Here is a 19,884-nt window from a genome sequence, read left to right as displayed (position 1 = left end):
AATGGTATGAAACTAAGTGGATGGACAATTCTACAACATGCCTGTCATATGACCAATAATTAAAATTATGACATCTATTATGGTGTTATTTCCTTCTCTTGTTTCTTAAAAGAATGCTTTGAAACAATGCTCAGCTACCTGACACTGGATTACATGTATTGTGAGAATTTAATAATCACCACAAAGCTGTGCTTATTTACACTGCTGCTTTTCATTAAAACCAGGGTTCATTAACATTTCTTTAGAGGTATAAATGTATCAGCTTACACGTGAAAATTACCTTCCATGTCTTCTAGAACTTTGACAATGTTCTTCAATATTGTGGTCTTCCCATTTGTAGCCTAAAATACAGAACAAGAACATGCATGATATATTAATGGAAATTAGGCTCAATTGGGATTACTATCTTTGGTGAACCTTAGAACAATGGTTGATTCATTCACCAGATTCTTACTCCTTCACATTGAAAATCACAGAAGACTAAAAATCTCCAAGAAAAGCTTGTCCCCTTAAGTTAAAAAGTGATAGAAAGCTCACATTCTTACCTATAGAAGTAAGGTTCCAGTAGGTGTCCAGCATCACATCTTTGTAGAGACTCTTCTGAGAAGGATCCAGCAAAGCCCATTCTTCATGAGTGAAGTTTACATGCACATCTTCATAGGTCACTGTATCCTAAAATATCCCATATAAGTACATAATAGAAATGGTGAGACTGATTGCATTATAAAAGTAGACTTCATTGGGAATATATTTACAAAATTTTGTGTACTCAATATATTCTATGATATGGGTCATAGAATTTCAAATGCAGTAACCAATTCATTTTAGAAGGAAACAGAAAAGAAGGATGATACATTCCATTTCTGTGCCCAATGAATAGAATATGGCATTGCAGGAGAAATGCCTAGTAATTAATACATACAGAAGACATGTAAACAGAATAACACTATTTAGTACACATCAGCAATATTTTATCAAAAATTTTAACTTCAAAAAAGTAGACAATATGGATGTGGTGGTGCACTCCTTTAATCCCAAACCTCAGAAGGCAAAGATTGTGATTTCCAAGACAGCCTCCTCTATGCAGAGATTTCTAGAACAGCCAAAGTTACATAGTGAGACATTGTCTCAAACAAAAAAACAGAAAGTAATCAGGGGGCTCACTTGAAATTCCTCCATGGAGTTAAACATTCACCTCAATCCTGTAACTGTCTATCATAAACAGGCGTGTGACCTCTTATAAACTGTCAGGCTAATAATTCCTAGAAAGGAAAGCATTTTTAAGAAGTCACTGGCTTACAGATCAAAGAATTCTCAAAAACTTTAGTTAAGTAAATGGTGATTCTATGAGAGTAAAACAAACAACAACAACAAAAGGGATGAAGTTTATAACGCTGGAAGAACAGATAAGATCACCTGCTGCTTTTGAAGAGGTCCTAGATCAGTTGCTAGCACTCACTGGAGGGACCCAACTTTTCCTAGTTTGGGGGCAAGAGAATCCAATGCCCTCTTCTGACTTCAGTAAATACCAGGAAGACAAGTGGTACACATCCATATATATAGGCACAAGATTCACACATTTCAAAAAATTTAAAAAAAAAATTAAAACATACACAAAGGTGGGAACAATGTTACACACCTACAAATCAGTGACTTGGGAGATCATTATTAACTTCATGAATGCTTACATTCTTGGTCTGAAAAATGATGCCCTCTGCCAAAGTTCAAAAGTCATAGTATGGATAAAGCTCAGCATAAGAGCAAATGCTTCACATGTACTAAAACCTAATTCAATCAGCTAAAAATATAAACATAAAAATATCAGGCAAATGTAATGCATTAGCAAGAAAATGCAATTGTTTCTATTTTGCCTTACATTATTTAGGAATGGAGTTTCTAATGCTGGTGATGGCATGGCTACATGAGAAGGAATGGTGCTACTCAGTTTCAGCCACACAAAGAAGAGTGGTGGGGGTATAAACACTCAAAGCCCTTACCCATAGATGACAGTCCTCCAGAAAGGCTCCTCTTCCTAAGGGTTTCATAAACCACCAATGAAGGCCACACATCAAACACAAAAGCTCAAATACATTATACTACCTAGGAGACTTTTCATTTAACCCACATTTTGACATAGGTCATGACAGGGTCACGGTCAAACAATGGTGCAAAATGCATTTAGTCTAATTTCAAAGATCCCATATTTTGTAATAGTCCCAACATTATTTGAATGTCCAAAGTTTCTTCTGACACACAAGGCAATCTCTTGACTGTGAGATCTTATAAAATCAAAACACAAATTATATCTGCCCAACACACACTGGTGAAGAATACACATTTCAAAGAATTAAAGAAATATTGGAACAAGTCAAGACTGAAACCCTGCGGCTGCAAACACCAAATACTGCAGCTCTGTGTCAGATACCTGGGGCTTCTTTCTCTCTGCACCTTCTCATACATCTCTCTCTCTCTCTTTGGCTACTTTTCATGGCCGGTGTCTCAAAGCTCAGGTATATGAACATATTTGTTGTGAGATATTTGATCATACAGTGACACCCTGAGGCTGGTAATGAAGTTAACCTTGAATCAGGGGACAGAGTCAAGGATTAGTTGCCTGAAATTTGCCACAAAAAATTTGAAGTACCCAGGATACAATATGATAGAGAGGCATCTCACCAGCACTATTTGGTCAAATTTTAACACACAGATGGCCTCACACTTATACTTAAACACATCTCTATTTTTTGGTGGGCTTCCTGAGACAAGGTTTTTCTTTGTAGCCCTAGCTGGCCTGGAACTCACTATTTGGAGTAGGGTGGTCTTGAACTTCCTTTATCTGCTTCCAAAATACTAGGATGACAGGTGTGAGCCCTCATGCTCAGCTAATTAAATGTGCCGATTAAATCAAAGTGTAATACAGAGATATATGGCAACTTCTTGAAGGGCAAAAAATGAAATAAAAATGACAAAGTGACAGATTAGTTTTAAAGTCTTTTAACTCTTGCCAATGGAAAGTCTAACCATGTAACAGGTGTCACCACTTGGTCTCCTAGTGGCCTAGGACAACTCACTCTGCACATTATTTCTCAATGACACACTGTAGAATTTGCCTAGCATATGCCTTGCCGAGATCTTGGTCCTATAATGAGGAAACTGTTTTGTATTTTTGCAGCAAGGTCTCATTAAATGTTCCTGTCTGGCCTCAAGCTAGTGGAGATCCTTCTGCTTCAGCTTTTCAAGTGCTGGGATTACAGGTGTGAGTCATCATGACTGGTTGAATGAAATTCTGTATAAAAGCTGACTCAGTGGCAGACTATTTGCCTTTCACATGTGAAGTGCATGGGTTTGATCTCCAGCACAGAAAGAAAAAACAAAATAACTAATGTGGCCTCATGGGCGCATAAGCATATAAAATGCTTGAGATGCTCCTCAAATGAAAAATTAATCAAAAGAGATGGGGAAGGACACTAGTATTCATCAAAGGTAAATCTGCTGTGAGGACATTTCAATTTCTAACATCTATTCACCAACCACAAGGGCACCTACATTTGCAAAAGAAACACTACTACAGCTTAAATCTAATATTGACCCTCACACAGTGGTAGTAGGAGACTTCAATACCCCACTCTCACCCATGTACAGGTCATCTAAACAAAGACTAAACAGAAAAACACTGGAGCTAACAGACATTATGACCACATGGACCTAAAGTGATATTTACAGAACATTTCACTGAAACACAAAAGAATACACCTTCATCTCAGCAGTATAACAGGGTCCCAGACCTTTATAGGTCCCCTTACCTTAGCACAACTGACTCTATAATGGAAGTGTCATTCAAGCTGTAAAACTTAGCACATATACAGCACCATCTCCCAAAACTAAAAAGCGCTAATCCATCAATGCCCCCAGTCATGAAAAAGTCTCTAAATGCACTAACCTTGCTTTTTACCTTCTGAAGTTCCACTTCTGGCTAACTGTTCTTGTTAACTAGAATATGTCAACATAGTTTTTGTGCTTTAAAGATCATTCTGAAGGAAGCATGGAGCTACACTGAGATCCTGAGAACTCAGTGTAGTGTCAGGCCAGCTACAAAAGACATTCTATTGGCTTAAACCCAAGTCCTAGTCATCTTCTCTGGTGAATACCCACAACATTTCTGGAGATCCAATTGAGTTCCCTCAGTACACTAGGAGTCTCAGAGTCCCTTGGAAGGAGGAGGAGTGCAATGGTCAGGGGAATCCTAGTAGGAGGGAAACTTGAGATATTCCAAGTTCCAAGGTGTGTTTGTTAGGATTTTACTGCTCTGAAGAAGCACCATGAGTATAGCAACTCTTGTAAGGGAAAACATTTAATTGGGGCTGGCTTACAGTTCAGAGGTTTAGTCCATTAACATCATGGCAGGAAGCATGATGGCATGCACGCGAACATGGTGCTGGAGAAGGAGCTGAAGTTCTAGATCTTGATCTACAGCAGCAGTAGGAGACTGAGACATACAGATATCAAAGCCCGCCTCCACAGTGACACACTTCCTCCAACAAGGTCACATCTACTACAACATGCCTACACTTCCTAATAGTGCCACTCCCTTTGGACCAAGCATTCAAACATATGAAGCGATGGGGGCTATTCCTATTCAAATCACCACATTCAATTTTCTGACTCCAACAGGCAAGAAAGCATATAGTCAAATTTCAGAAGTCCCCATAGCATATAACAGTCTCAAAGTTGTTTAAAAGTCCAAATTTCAAAGAATCTCTTCTGAAATTTATGAAATCTCTTAACTGTAATCTCCTATAAAATCAAAATAAAAAACTAGATTGCATACTTCTAGCATACAATGAAATAGGATAAACTTTACCCTTCCAAAATAGAGGGAAAGAAGAACAGTTAGGAAATACAGTGAGGACCAAAGCAGACAGAAAACCAGCTAGCCAAACTCCAAACTCTGCATCCATGTCTGGTATCAAAATGCTCTTCAGATCTCCAACTTCTTTCAGCTTTGTTGACTGCAACACATTTCTTTTTCTTGGGCTGGTTCCACTCCACATTAGCAGCTTTCTTTGGCAGATATCCAATGACCCTGGTATTACCAACATTTTGGGATATTCAGTGAAATCCAGGCTTCACCTTCACAGCTTCACACAAGAACCTCTTTAGACCTCCATTCAAAGATACTCCTGACACATACCTGGCCTCCATAGCTTTCCATAGAAATGAAGGGAGATTCCATAATTCCTTTCTTCTATCCTTGACTCTAAATCTAGAACCACATGGCCAAAGCTACCAAGTTCTACTGCTTTCTGGGGTTGGAACATGGCCTGCTAATTCAATTATATCTTCACCAACTTTGTTTTAGATGGACTCCTTCACTGCCTAAACTTGGCTATCTGGAACTCCCTCTGTAGACCAGACTGGCCTCAAACTCAGAGATCTGGCAGCTTCTTCTATATTCCCAGTGCTAGAATTAAAGAACTTCACCACCAGACCTGGCTCTAAGCTTTTCTTTGATTCTTTCCACAAGTTAGAAACTTAGCTGCATGTGATCTAGCCTTGAGGTCACACTCCCTTTAATCCACTTCTTATTTATCTCTTTGAACACAGAACTTAGCTCTCTTCTCCTTCCTGGTGGTTTTCTCCTCAAATTGTACATTTCATATTTTTACTTTCTCAGCTTGCTCTTTTTCATTATAAATCATTGTAACAATGAAGACTAATAAACACATAACAGAGTGAATACTAAGCTGTTTTGAGATTTCCTCTGCCAAAGGAATTAATTCAAAACTCTTCACTTTAGCTTCAGGAAGACTCTTCAGAGAAGGGCAAAAAGCAGCCAAATGTTCACCAAAATATCACAAGAACAGTCTCTAGACAACATACCAATATTTTTTTCCTCTGAAACCTTTTGACCCATGGTTCAAATCACCCTCAACACAAATGTCTTCCTTTATCCAAAGCTGAAAGAAGTTGGAGATCTGAAGAGCCCATTAAGTAGCACTTAAAGCCATCCACTGCTTTCCTAACTCAAAGTCCCAAAGTAAAAATTCTTCCAAACAAAAATATGATCAGGCCTATCACAAAAATAACCTACATCCTGGTACCAAGTCTCTTAGTTGGAGTTTTATTGCTGTGAAGAGCTATCATGATCATGGCAATTCTTATAAAGGAAAACATATAGTTAGGGCTGGCTTACAGTTCAGAGGCTTAGTCCATTATCATCATGGGGAGAAGCATGGCAGCATGCAGTAAGACATGCTGCTAGAGAAGGAGCTGAGAGTTCTACATCTTGGTTCTCAGAAAGCAGAAAGAGACTGAGACACACTAGGCCTATCCTGAGCACATGGAACCTTAAAGCCTGCCTCCACAGAGACACACTTCCTCCAACAAGGCCACAAGTTCTAATAGTGCCACTCCCCATAACCAAACATTCAAACACATGAGTCTGTGGGGCCATTCCTATTCAAAGCACATCAAATTTCCCTTTGACCAATCACTGCCTAATGCTTCAGAGGGGTCTGACACTACCACCCCAAAAGGAAACAAATTAGAAAGTTGCCTATTCTGTCACCTCTGGAGGTTAGGACTGGATGAGTCACTTTCTGTTTAGACACATAGAAGAAGTCAGACATGGCTGTTGATTTGTCCAGGAACCTTGTGACACATCACTGGATCCCTCTGTCTGTTCAGGTATATAAATATGTGATGAACATCCAGGTTGTTTTTACTGTATGTCTTTCTGTATGTATATGTGTGTCTCCCTCCATATGCTATATATTTCTATCAGTTTTGTTTCCTTGTATTGACCACCGGCTTTCTCTGGTGTGAAACTTTCCTCCACCTGGTTGAAGACCTATTCCCCCTCCTGCTGAGGACCTGAATCCTTTTGGCTCTGTGAGGTCACCCAGAGAAACCAAACCAAAGGAAAAAAAAAAACCAATCTAAGAGCAGAAGCACATGCTTGTTATGTTGCTTGACTCCTGGTCATATTCGGGGTTAGTACCTATGTGGAAGTGTGGAGGGGCTGGGCCTCTCATCCAGGATTCTAACCCCCTGTCGTATAAGCAGAATGAACACAGGGTGGGGGAAAACAGTTCCCCCAGATGAACCTTCCCTCCACTTTGTGCCTGCTCTTAGGAGCCCCAGAAAAGGGGGAAAGGTCTCCTGGGCTGAGCACAAAGGAAAAGAGAAAGTTCTACTATTGCTTTCTCTTTCATAGTTTATGTCTCTTTTTTAACCAGTGATCCATAAAACCCACCATTCTTTGGAAATAAAAGTAAAAACACTACCCATGGACTGGTCAAGAAAACTGCTGCCAGGCAACACAGCCTGGACAGAACAGATTTGCCAATGTGTCCAACACTAACCAAGAAGACTTTAAGCAATTTCAGTAAGTACCTTTTGGAAAGATAAAGACAGCTGCTAAAGAGATTTCCCTTTTTAATCTGGTTGGCCCCAGATACTACAAAAAAATTTTATAAAAGTTAAATAAAAAATGTAAAGGTATAAAGAGGTCCCAGTTGCTCGAGGTAGTTCAAAAGGTATTTGATAACAACAGAACAACTTATCAGGACAAGACCTTTAGCATAAACTGAAAGGCATCTTCACCTTCTCTGATAAGGAGACACAGCTAGACTTACAGATACACAGCAAAATTTTCATATCATACTGTAAGAAAAACATCTCCTAATTGAAAGTTCTGCCTCCAGTCAAAATATAAACAATATCCAATGACCCTGGAAACACAGGGAATACTGAAGTCCATGTTGCCTCATTGAGGAGACAAGTATCCTGGTGCCCAGCCAGTTACCCTGGAATATGCATCTCCTGCCTATGAAGAAACATGGGAACTCTGATTCTCATGAGTCTGGTTCTTCCGGAGAAACAGGTGTACATTGTCGTGGACCTGAAAAAAAAATACATTCTTCAGTGTACCATTGACAGAGGTGAGTCACCCCATCTTTGTTTTTAAATGGACAGAGCCAGTGGGAGGTTACAGTGGGCAACATAGCTGGCCAAGGTATCCCCAGGAGCTAAAGACACCACATGCAGAGTTCTTGATGTTCCTTCAGATGTTTCCTGGGAAAACAAATTATAAAAAGGCCACCAAAGGACTACTTCAAGAGTTACAGTCCTCGGACTACAGAATGTTGGCTAAGAAAGCCCAGCATTGTAGAAGTCTACCTATCTTGGCTCCCAGATGAAGGGAGGTAAGAGTACACTATCACAGAATAAGATTGCTGCCATCCTTCAGATTCCAACTCCAAAAGTTCCTAGGTACAGCCTCTGGACAACAGAGCTTGTGGAAATGGTAAACCCTCTACACACCAGCACAAAAGGAGGCATTGTACGTACAGACCTCAGAGTTCTGGCCAGTTAAAAAGAATAAACAGGACACACACACACACACACACACACAAAAAAAAAAAAAAAAAAAAAAAAAAAAAAAAAAACTTTAACAAAACTCTCATTACAGTCTACCAAAGAATAGATAGGCCTTCTTCCTTTGCTTTTCTTCTGCCAGCTCCACCCCATACAGAGGGATTTACCCACCACACATACATGAGGTACTTGAAAAGCATCTCCGACTGCTTCCCCCAGGCTCAGAAACAAAGAGTTAGCAGAACAGTCTAATCATTATTTTCTCAAGTCATTCAGAAACTCCAGTTCTTCATAAAGGTTATTCCTTGGACTATCTTAAAGACCCAGACGACCTCCGAGTCCACCACCAGTATCCCCTTGTTCCAGTCCAATATTGTCTGGGTCAAGCAAGTAGCCAAAGGGACACTGGAATCAACCTAGAAAGAACTCTAGGAGATGATTCTCTCCCCTCCTATGGCAGTGAAGAGAGCTGATATTATACCATGGATCCACGACACCAGACCAAGAAAGCAAAAGCCACAGATGCTGCCAAATGGACTGTCTCTAATTATGGACCCATTAAAGTTAGGTTCCATTGGGTCCCAAAGCATTTCCAGTCTCTGTCCTTCTACCTTCTCCTGAATCTTATATCAGTATGAATACAGGCTCATGGTTCAACCCTCACTGCCCTTAGGCCTGGACCTGGGAACTAAAGAAGACAGATACAGAAGAGGTTATTAGCTAGTATGACTACAGACCAACAACCCATATTCATTTTGACCTCTGTCCACTGATGCCCACTTTAAATGTCGGGTTGTATTAGAGAAAGGAAAGATGTGGGGGTTTATCCTTTGAGGTAGAAACACAGTTTACAACTCTATGCATGTCCCATGGCTGGGCCCCCTGGTTGCCAGAAACAAGGATGTTTCAATTACAAAAACTGTGTTTTGTGAAACTGAGGCTTCCTGGAATACTTCATCAAAAAGATTTTCAACTATGGGGAACAGGAAAAACCTGCAGAATCAGAATCTATGAAACAGTAAGGGACCCTGAGAATGGAGTTAACCATTGCCAGCCAGAAATAGGCCAGGATTGCTAGTTATGTTTAGACACTTGGCCCCAGTCATACTACGTAGGGATAGGAACTAACCAGACTGACAGTCCATTGACTGACAAAACTCACTGTAAATGGGGAAAGCCCAAATTAATGTTCTGCTTTATGGGTTAATTCATAAGGATAACAATATCACCAAGCCCATGAGACTAAATGTGTGTCTTCTGATGCTTTCCAAATGAAGCAGACAGGTAGATAAGGACCTGATGGTATTAAAAGGTTCAATTTCTGAATTAAAACAACAGTTAGATTCCCTTATAAAAATGAACCTACAACATTGAAGAGGCTTAGATTTACTTTTCATGAGATAAAAGAAACTATGTATGGCTTTGGGAAAAAAAAAACTGTAGGAGTAATTTGGAAAAACATTGCCATGGTTGGGGAAATAATTGATACCAGTCTCTGTTCTCTTTGACCCACTGGATAACTACTTTGCTTTCATCACTGACTGTGCCTTTAATTATCATTCTGATTAGATTAATGGTGCATCTTAACTAAAACAACATGAGTCCATGATTTGACTCATTCACTAAGTCCAGTGGAGAATGTAAGAGGCCCAAGTTCTTAGTAGGACCCCAGACCTTAGCACAACTGACTCCAAGATGGAAGGGCCATTCAGGCTATAAAACTCAGCACATAAAAAGTACCAACAGCCAAAAGGAAAACAAGCTCTAATCCATCAAAGTCCATAGTTATAGGAAGCCTCTAAATGTACTAACCTTGCTTTTTAGTCTGTAGTTCTGCTTTTGGCTAGACTGTTCCTGTTAACAGAAGTATATCAACACAGATATGGTTTTTGTGTTTATACGCTCATTGTGAAAAGGGTCTAGGGCTACACTGGGATCCAGAACACCCAGAGTAGCTGCAGGCAGATAATAAAGACTTTCTATTGGCTTAAACCCATGTCCCAGCAGGCTTCTCTGGTGAATACTCCACAACAAACACCTCACAGAACTTTTTCCAAAATTGACCACTCAGACACCAGCAAATCTCAACAGATAGAAGAAAATTGAAATAACTCCCTGCATCCTATCAGACCACCACAGACTAAAGCAGGATGTCAACAACAGCAGAAGCATCAGAAAGCTTACAAGCTTGTGGAATCTGAACACCTCTCTAATAACTGAATAATGGGTCAATATAGAAATAAAGAAAGAAACTAAAGACTTCCTAGAAATAACTTTGACACAGACCCAATGTTTTCTCAAGAAAATAGTGCATGGGCCTGGAGAGATGGATTAGCAGTTAAGAACACTGGCAGCTCTTCCAGACATCCTGAATTCCATTTCCAGCAACCACATGGTGAATCTCAATCATCTAATTTCCTCCTCTGGAATAAAGGCATACATGCAGATAGAGCACTCAGATATATAAAATAAAAAACTAAACTTTAAAAAAAATTAATGTTTCTAGAAACTTTGCCCCCAATATGATGAGTCCATTACTCTTTCATTTAGTCTTACTTGATTTCACAGAAAATGTACAGAATACAGAGATAATATAACAAAATATTACCCAACCTGTCTTACTGACTCTTCTCTTGCTGTGAAGAAGAACTATGACCAAGACAACTCTTATTATAATGAAAGGTTTTTAATTTGGGGATTGATTATAGTAACAGAGGGTTAGTCCATTATCATCTTGAACGGAAGCATCTTGGTAGGCAAATCATGGAGCTGAGTGTTACATCCTGATACACAGGCAGGCAGGCAGAAAGAAACACTTGCCTTGCACTGGTTTTTTGAAACCTCAAAGCCCACCTACAGTCACACATCTTAACAAACAAGACACACCTACTTTGACAAGGGCATACCTCCTAATCTTACACAATTACTTCCATTAATCGGAGACCAAGCATTCAAAGGTAGTTGCCTGAGGCTGTTGAATAAATATAAACCATGACAGGAATACAACCTTAGAAAAGAAAGAGCCCTAAAGGAAAAGAATGAAAGATATTAAGGAAAACAGAGAGAGGAAAAGGGGAAAGAAAAAGAAAGAGACAGAAAGAGATGTACAGAGAGAGAAAGAAAAAATATTTCCTCCAAATAGGGGGAGCCAACTCCCCTGGCTGGGTTACAGGCCTCCTAATATCCCATGTAAGAAGAGATTAAATGTTTGGAGGCCTCCAAACTCAGGTTTAAGTCCCTATCTTTTCCCTGAGTGCATGGCATTATCCCTTGTTTCCTTCCCTATAGAGGTCCCTCAGAGAACCTGGGACACCTTGGATCAGGTCTGGTGGAAACAATGAAGGCAGTCAGTCTCCTGGTGTGCTGAAGTGTGACTGCTGGAGATGAGGCCATCGGAAGCTGCATTTAAGTGCCTGCCACACAAGGCACAAACGTTTTTAATTTTACTTAACTTTTGTTTGTTTGTTTGTTTTGAGATGAAAAACTATTGGCGAGGCCTGTCAGAATGCGATTCAAGATGGCGGAGACAAGCAGACGCAGGTAGGCCTGTGGCAGCGGCCCGGGGAGGTAGACGGGTCCGGCGGCAGCCACCGACAGGGACATTTAGGCCCGGCGGCAGCTGGCTGAGACACTCAGGCCCAGCGGCGGTCCACAGAGGTGGACAGGCCCTGCAGCGGAGATAAGCAGACAGAGGTGGACAGGCCCGGCGGCGACGGCCGACAGAGACATTCAGGCCCTGCAGCGGCGGCCCACAGAAGTAGATAGGCCACGGGGTAGAGACGGGCAGACGCAGGTTGGTGACTCGCGGAGGTGGAAGGGCCCGGTGGCAGTGGCCGACAGGGACATACAGGCCCAGCGGCAACTGGCAGAGACATACAGGCCCCGTGGCAGTTCGCAGAGGTGGATGGGCCCTGCAGCAGTGACAAGCAGAGATAGGTAGGCCCGCGGTGGCAGCCGGCAGAGATATACAGGCCCGTTGGCGGCCCGCAGAGGTAGACAGACCCAGCGGCAGTTGACAGAGACATACAGGCCTGTTGGCCACCCGCAGAGGCAGACAGACCCAGCGGCACCTGAAAGGGACATACAGGCCCAGCGGCGGAGACAAGTGGACGCAGGTGGGCCTGTGGCAGCGGGCCACAGGGGTGGACAGGCCCGGGGACAGAGATGAGCGGATGCAGCTTGGAACGGGGATGCCCCTAGCCCCAACACCTGGGGAAGAGGCTATCTCCGTGGGTCGGAACCAGGGCGAGTCTGGGCACTCCTTCTGGGGACAACCCAGGGCCCAGCTGCTGATCCTGTGAAACCCAACAACTTGGAGGTGTTGGTGAGACTACCCTGCTCAGCTGAAACCCATCTGAGAGAGGATTCAGATGCCTACAGTTTGAAGTCTGAAGAAACAAGATCAGCTGAGGAGTTGACAAATGAACAAAACGTGACCTGGGAACACAGAAGAAGGCGCTACCCAGCCACTAAACCAGATCACCAGAATCATAAGTATATAATTCACCGACTGAAATCAGCTGTCCCTGAAGAAACAGCCCAATAGCACCAATTTAACTAAGAACCCCTACTAAACCAAGACTAAAAATTAGAACAAGAGAGGCACTCTCAGACACAGACACCACCTGCACCACACAGAAGAAAAGATGAGTAGACGCCAGTGCAAAAATACAGGCAACAACATAAAGACCTATATGGCAACATCAGAACCTAGTGATTCTACACCTACAAGACCTAAACATACCATGACAGAAGAAACAGAAGAGATCATCCCTAAAAATGACTTTAAGAAGATGATAGAGGCCCTTAAAGAAGAAATAAAACATTCCCTCAATGAGGAAATAAAAACTTTCCTTAAAGAGGAAATGAAAAACTACCTTAAAGAGGAAATAAAAACTTTCCTTAAAGAGGAAATGAAAAACTCTCTTAAAGAGGAAATAAAAACTTCCCTTAAGGAGGAAATGAAAAACTCCATTAAAGAGGAAATAAAAAATTCCCTTAAAGAAATGGAAGAAAAAATGAACAAAAAATGGGAAGAAATCAAATCAAGCCAAGAAAAAGCAATTAAACAGATGAAAGAAACATTCCAAGATCTGAAAAATGAATTTGAGACAATAAAGAAAACACATGCTGAGGGAATGCTGGAAATAGAAATCCTGACAAAACGAACAGGAACTACAGAAACAAGCATAACCAACCGATTGCAAGAGATGGAACAGAGAATCTCTGACACTGAAGACATGATAGAGAAAATAGATTCGTCAGTCAAAGAAAATACTAAAGACAAAAAAGTCGTAATACAAAACGTCCAGGAAATTTGGGACACCATGAAAAGACCAAACCTAAGAATAATAGGGATAGAAGAAGGAGAAGAATACCAACTCAAAGGCACAGAAAATATATTCAACAAAATCATAGAAGAAAACTTTCCTAACCTAAAGAAAGAAATACCTATGAAGATACAAGAAGCTTACAGAACACTGAATAGGCTGGATCCAAAAAAAAAGTCCCCTCGCCACATAATAATCAAAACACTAAACACACAGAACAAAGAAAAAATATTAAGAGCTGCAAAGGAAAAAGACCAAGTAACATATAAAGGTAAACCCATCAGAATAACACCAGACTACTCAATAGAGACTATGAAAGCAAGAAGATCATGGACAAATCTCATGCAGACACTAAGAGACCACGGATGCCAAATCAGACTATTATACCCAGCAAAACTCTTAATCACCATAGGCGGAGTAAACAAAATATTCCAGGATAAAACCAGATTTAATCAATACCTGTCAACAAACCCAGCCCTACAGAAAGCACTAGAAGGGAAAATTCAACCCAAAGAAGCTAAACACATCCATGAAAAATCAAGCAATAGATAATCCCACACCAACATACACCACAGAAGAAACAAGCTGGTGTAGCTATCCTAATATCTAGAGAAAAAGGATGTTTCAAAAGAGAAGAAGTCCTGTGGCAATCCCTCAGTGGTCCAGGTAATTACCAGAACTCGGAAAAGTTGGTTGAACTTGGGATTGACTGGGAGGCCAAAGATTTAAAAAGCAGAAGATTCTCTCAAGATACAAGTTGTGTGATAATAGTGTGTTTTGTGTGGGTGAATGAGAATTTGTAAATGTTGAATTCTAGGCTTCGACAATCATTGTCAGTGCAGATTAAGCTGCAAGTATTTATGTTCTAAAACTTAAATTATAAAGCTAGTTACGTCTTTCTAACAACTAGTTTTAATGTTTATGAGCATATTTTACCTACATTACCTTTTCAGGATGTTGAGAAAGATGCATCACAAGCACAGGCTGGAGGCTGGGGGCTAGATGGTTTTGAGGAAGAGGTCTTGGTGGACTCTTTCATAGAGCAAAGGGAAGCAATGCCTTCTGGGAAATGAGCTAAGTTTTAATCTAGTCTTTAAGATTAGAAGTCAAAAACAAAAATATTAAGGAAAGGAAAACCTAATTGATCTTTGAAGTATTGTTATGTGGAATTGAGTGGGACTTTTGAGGCCTTTCTTCCAGAAAACAAGGACTTGGTTGTCAGGCCTATATTAGGCCTAACCCTTGGTGCCATGTAGTTGTACTTAAATCATTTCAATGGAAAGTGTCTTAGTGATTGGATCTTCTAGTGCAGTTTGGAGTTCTTCCAGTTGAAAAATGTGATATTTGCATGGGATTGTTTGAATCTTGTTTTCTAGTCCCTCCCCATCACCACCCTCATAGTCTGAAAGTAGATTTTTCTCTTGATAAAGGAACAAAAAAGGTGAACATCTTGTTTGTAAATAGGTATCTAGTAACTAGTGGTAAACTTGAAATGGTAGAATTCTTTAAAGCCTAATTCTAGGTAGCCTTAAGAAAATGTATCTTAATTATTTTTGAACCTGTATTCACCTTGTTTTTTTCAAATATCTTAAGTTATATTTTCTTTTTCAGAGCTGCTTCTTATTTGGGGCTACCTTTTTTTTTTTTTAATTGAGGCGTAATTCATAAAAGGGTATATTGTTTTGATGAGACTTTTTACAACTATGGTTGGATGTATTTCTTTAGTCTTCCAAGAAGGGCCATTTTACTTTTTTAGAGTTACTTTTTAAAGTCATGAGGTCAACAACTTGGACTACTATGCATGTAAGTGCTAATGCAAATTAAAGCCCAAGTTGACCTCCAGCAGCAGTTCATTCTATGTTGACAGTGAGAGAGCATTTTGCCTGTTAGGATACTGTTACTCGTGGACTGATGCTGAAGAAACTCCTTCCCCTATTTTGTTTTTTGCAAAAATCAAGGTATATTCTAGGGTTTCCTGGTTGACCTCAACAGATAAACTGAGATGATAGTCTTAGTTCAGAAATGATCTGAATGTAGATTTACAGTCTACGTGTACAGCTAGCTAAGTGAGATCGCTTTCACAGTTCTGCATGTATCCCATCGGCTCCCCATTAGTCACTGAACTCTTAAAACTGGTATTGTAACATTATCACAATGTTTTGCGCCAATTTTATAAACTTTACAGTGCAATATGTGTTCCTTTTCTGAGGCAAACCAAAGGTATATTTCTCAAGGTTCTGCTGCTATCAGCAGCGTTGATGGAGGATTTTTTATACATTTGTAATAGATAGAAATAAACCAGAAAAAAAGAAGAAAAAAAAAGTGGTTGAGGAAAAGGTGAACACTGCAAGAATACTCAAAAGGACTGAGAGTTGCAAACGCCAAGAATAGCTTTGCATAGTAAATGGAATAGAACAGCTCTGAACTATAGCTTACTTTTCCTGGTTTGGTCTGACAAAATGATTGAATGCTTTTGTACAAAAATCAGAGCCTTAAAAACAAGGATTTGGTGAGATTGTAAAATGGTGTGCCACTTTGGCAAAACAGTTTGGTGGTTGGTCAAAATGCAAAACATTGTTACTCTGTTACTCAACAATTCTACCCTTAGGATTATACCCTCAAACTACTGAAATGTGCACCTATGAAACATGTACATGAATGTTTACGGCAGTGTGTTGCTAATAGTAAAAAAGTTAAAACAACTCAAATAGCTATCAAATACTGGAGAGAAATAAAATGTGGCTTATTCATACAATAGAATATTATTAAGACATAAAAATGAATGAGAAACTGACAGATTAAATGACTTTGGTGAACCTTCATAATTTCATTTGTAGATCTTTCCATTTCTAATTTATAAATACATTTGGGGTTATAAATTATAAATGTACTGCCTCCTGTCAACATTGTATACTTCTATTTGATGATTTCTGTGTCAAACATTATATGGAAATGTTTCCAAGTATTTTCTGTATTAACTGTGAATGAATAGAACAAAATAAATTGCCTGTGATGGAAAAAAAAAAAAAAAGAAAAACTATTGGCTACTGTTTAGGACTGGCTTCCCTGGAACTTGCTCTATATAGCTCAAACTCAGAGATCTGCCTGACTCTGCCTCCCAAGTGCTGAGAATTAAAAGCATGCAATACTACCACTGATTTATCTACTTTAACAAATTAAACCCAAAAGTCTTTAATTATAGCCAAATGAAGAGTCACAAATCTGTCTGATCACAGCCCAGACCAGACTCAGTTGGGAGCAAATGGGGCCAAGCAACATCTTGTGTTTGGGGACTGAGGTGAAGGTGAAAGAACTGGATGACAACAACTGGCTTCGACTGTTACAATCAGTTGGTAAAACTCAATGGACTCAACTGTCTCTGGTTGGGGTCATGGAATTCTTTCCTCTGTTCCCTAGCTGCATGGGGCCTACCTGCCTAGGATACAAGGACCATCTCCTCCTACATACATGCAAACCTAATTAAAGAATCTTTTTTTTATTATTAATTTTTATTTTACATACTAACCAGTTTCTCCTACCTCCTCTCCTCCCATTCCCCCACTCCCTCCTTTCCACCTCTACATTCACTCTGCAGAAAGGGTAAGGCCTCCCATGGGAGTCAACAATGCATGGCATGTCAAGTTGGGACAGGACTAAGCTCCTCCCCCCTGAATCAAGGTAGCAAGGCATGGCATCATAGGGAATAGGTTCCAAAAAGGCAACTCATGTGCCAGGAACAGATCCTGGTCCCACTGCTAACAGCCCCACAAACAGACCAAGCTACCCAACTGTCACCCGCATGCAGAGGGCCTAGGCTGGTCCCACGCAGGCTCCCTAGCTGCTGGTTTAGAAACTCCGGTCAGCTGTCTCTGTGTGTTTCCCCATCATGATCTTGACACCACCATCCCCGCCCGGCTCATACAATTCCTCCTCCCTCTCTTCAAGAGGACTCCCAGAGCTTGGCCCAATGCTTGGCTTTGAATCTCTGTATCTGCTTTCTTCAGTTACTGGATGACGGTTCTATGATAACAATTAGGGTAGTTACCAATCTGATTACAGGAGGCCAGTTCAGGCACCTTCTCTACTACTGCTAAGAGCCATAGCTGTGGTCATCCTTGTGGATTCCTGGCATTTTCCCTGGCACCAGGTTTCTTCCTAACCCCATAATGGCTCCCTCTATCAAGATATCTCTTTCGTTGCTCTTCCTTTCTGTCCCTTCCCCAACTTGACCATCTTGATCCCTCACATTCCCATCCCCCATATCCTCCCCCCCTCCCCCTTCTCCTTCTACTTCCAGTTTACCCAAGAGATCTCATCTATTTCCCCTTCCCAGGGAGATCCATGTGTCTCTCCTATGGTCCCTTTAAAAGCAAAGGGTGTAAGAGTGCGCATTTAACCCTGGAATGGTGGCGATCCTAATTGGGAACTGTACCCGATGGAGGATGGGCTCACCATAGCAAGGAGCTGGACTACCCTTGAGTAGAAAGCAACCACATGGCTTGCTGCCATCTTGACTATTGTGTCAATATTATTTTTAAACAATATAGAATTTGAGCTACAGATTCAGTAAAAGTCCAATAAAAAGTCTCACAATCAAAAGCGGGGCACGGTGGCAGAGGCCTTTGGTAAGTTTTGGATCCCTGGTTATTGGATATCCTCTGCCACTGATGAAGTAAGTCAGATCAGGCCAAATTAGTAAATCCAGAATTAATCTGGGCAGGCAAAGCACCTCCTGGGTGGCTCTCAGAAAGGCAGGGACTAGAGCAGGAGAGCACACGGCAGGTGTGGTGGCCAGGTCTTAAGCAGCCTGCAGGCATGCATGGTCTTGAGCAGCCTTGGGCGGGTCTGAGTCATGTCTGGCTTTCTTAGGAGGCAGGGTCTGGAATGGGAGGAGTGAGACCTGAGCGTGGGATTGGGCCCCAGTTGGGGATCCCCAACAGCTTTTAAACCCAGCATTCAGGAGACAGAGGCAGGCTGATGTCTGTGAGTTTGAGGCCAGTCTGGTCTACAGAGTTCCACAACAGCCAGGGCTACACAGAGAAACCTGTCTTAAAAAAAAAAAAAAAAAAAAAGAAAGAAAGAAAGAAAGGGAGGGAGGGAGGGAGGGAGGGAGGGAGGAAGGAAGGAAGGAAGGAAGGAAGGAAGGAAGGAAGGAAGGAATGAAGGAAGAAAAAAAATTGTACTGCCTGGGAAGTAAAGAGAGCAACAACAACAACAACAAAAAAAAAAATGTGAGGAAACACACACACACACACAGAAACCACAATCAGTATAGAGTTGATTTTGACATGAGGCCAGGAAATCTAGTAAGTCTCGCCTTAACTAACACATGACTGGACCACCATAGTGTATATATATGCAAATGTGTTACTGGCACAGAATTCACACCCTGCACAGAATTAACTGCGGGCAGATCTATCTACACCTGAATGCTCAGTGCCACGTGCAGAACTTCTAGAAGACACTAGAGACACCAGGGCTCTGTCAAGTTAGAAAATCTGCCTTCCCTGGAGACAGTAAAAGCTGCACATGTGCACGTCCAGCATGGTGACAAGAAGTTTTCACACAAACACTCCCAATCCTGATGCTCTGTGGAGGCACAGCATACTGGGCAAAGTCTGGCCCTGGTTTCCCACCAGCACACAGCACCCCAGAACAAACCCCACATGAGCTCCCACAGCTCCTCCCCGTGTGGGAACGACAGCCCCTCGTTCACCCTGGCATGGATTCTGAGCACGCCCGGCTCTCCTCAGCTCCTAGCAGCGTGTCAAAGTGCAGCACCATGAACACAGAGCCTCCCTCAGCCCCAGAATTCAGCCCGAAGCATGGGGGACCGGAAAGTGCCCTCCCCATTCTGACTGGCAGGCCCATCTGGAATTCTTGATTGGCTAGTGATGCCTGAGTAACAGGAGCAGCTCCCTTAGGGACAGTGTGCAATAAATGGGCACAGCACAATAGTGTCCCAGCCTCAGCTTCCACCCTTGACACAGACCAGTCCCAGATTTGCAGAGATTGGTATTGCAGCAGAATTGCACCTGGACTGCAAACTTGTCCCTGCACATTTCCTGAACACACTAAGTGATTCTCCTTCCTCTAGGCATAAGGAGATCATTAAACAATGTGCATTGGAGCGATCCCCCTGCCTCACAGCTGAAAGAGTACCTAGTCCACTCTA

The 19,884-nt window shown here is 41.4% G+C and overlaps 1 protein-coding gene across 3 annotated transcripts in view; it reads right to left on the bottom strand.

Moving 5' to 3' along the window:
* The window catches only part of LOC102903906 (uncharacterized), a 40,608-nt gene that overhangs the window by 2,175 nt on the left and 18,549 nt on the right, over window positions 1-19,884 (bottom strand). For 2 of the 3 annotated variants that reach the window (XM_015991025.3, XM_042269799.2), the window contains exons 2-3: window positions 546-672; window positions 281-341 (exon numbers count right to left, since the gene is read on the bottom strand). In XM_015991025.3, coding sequence (XP_015846511.2) covers window positions 281-341; window positions 546-672 — 188 coding nt within the window. Of the gene's footprint in view, window positions 1-267; window positions 342-545; window positions 673-7,807; window positions 7,904-19,884 lie in introns of all 3 variants that reach the window. The other variant, XM_042269800.2, reaches the window with a different exon arrangement.

Source organism: Peromyscus maniculatus, chromosome 22 (genome assembly GCF_049852395.1).
Source record: "Peromyscus maniculatus bairdii isolate BWxNUB_F1_BW_parent chromosome 22, HU_Pman_BW_mat_3.1, whole genome shotgun sequence".
In the NCBI taxonomy this organism is placed as follows: Eukaryota; Metazoa; Chordata; class Mammalia; order Rodentia; family Cricetidae; genus Peromyscus; species Peromyscus maniculatus.
Note: the sequence above shows the minus strand (reverse complement) of the source record. Positions and strands in the feature narration are given on the sequence as shown.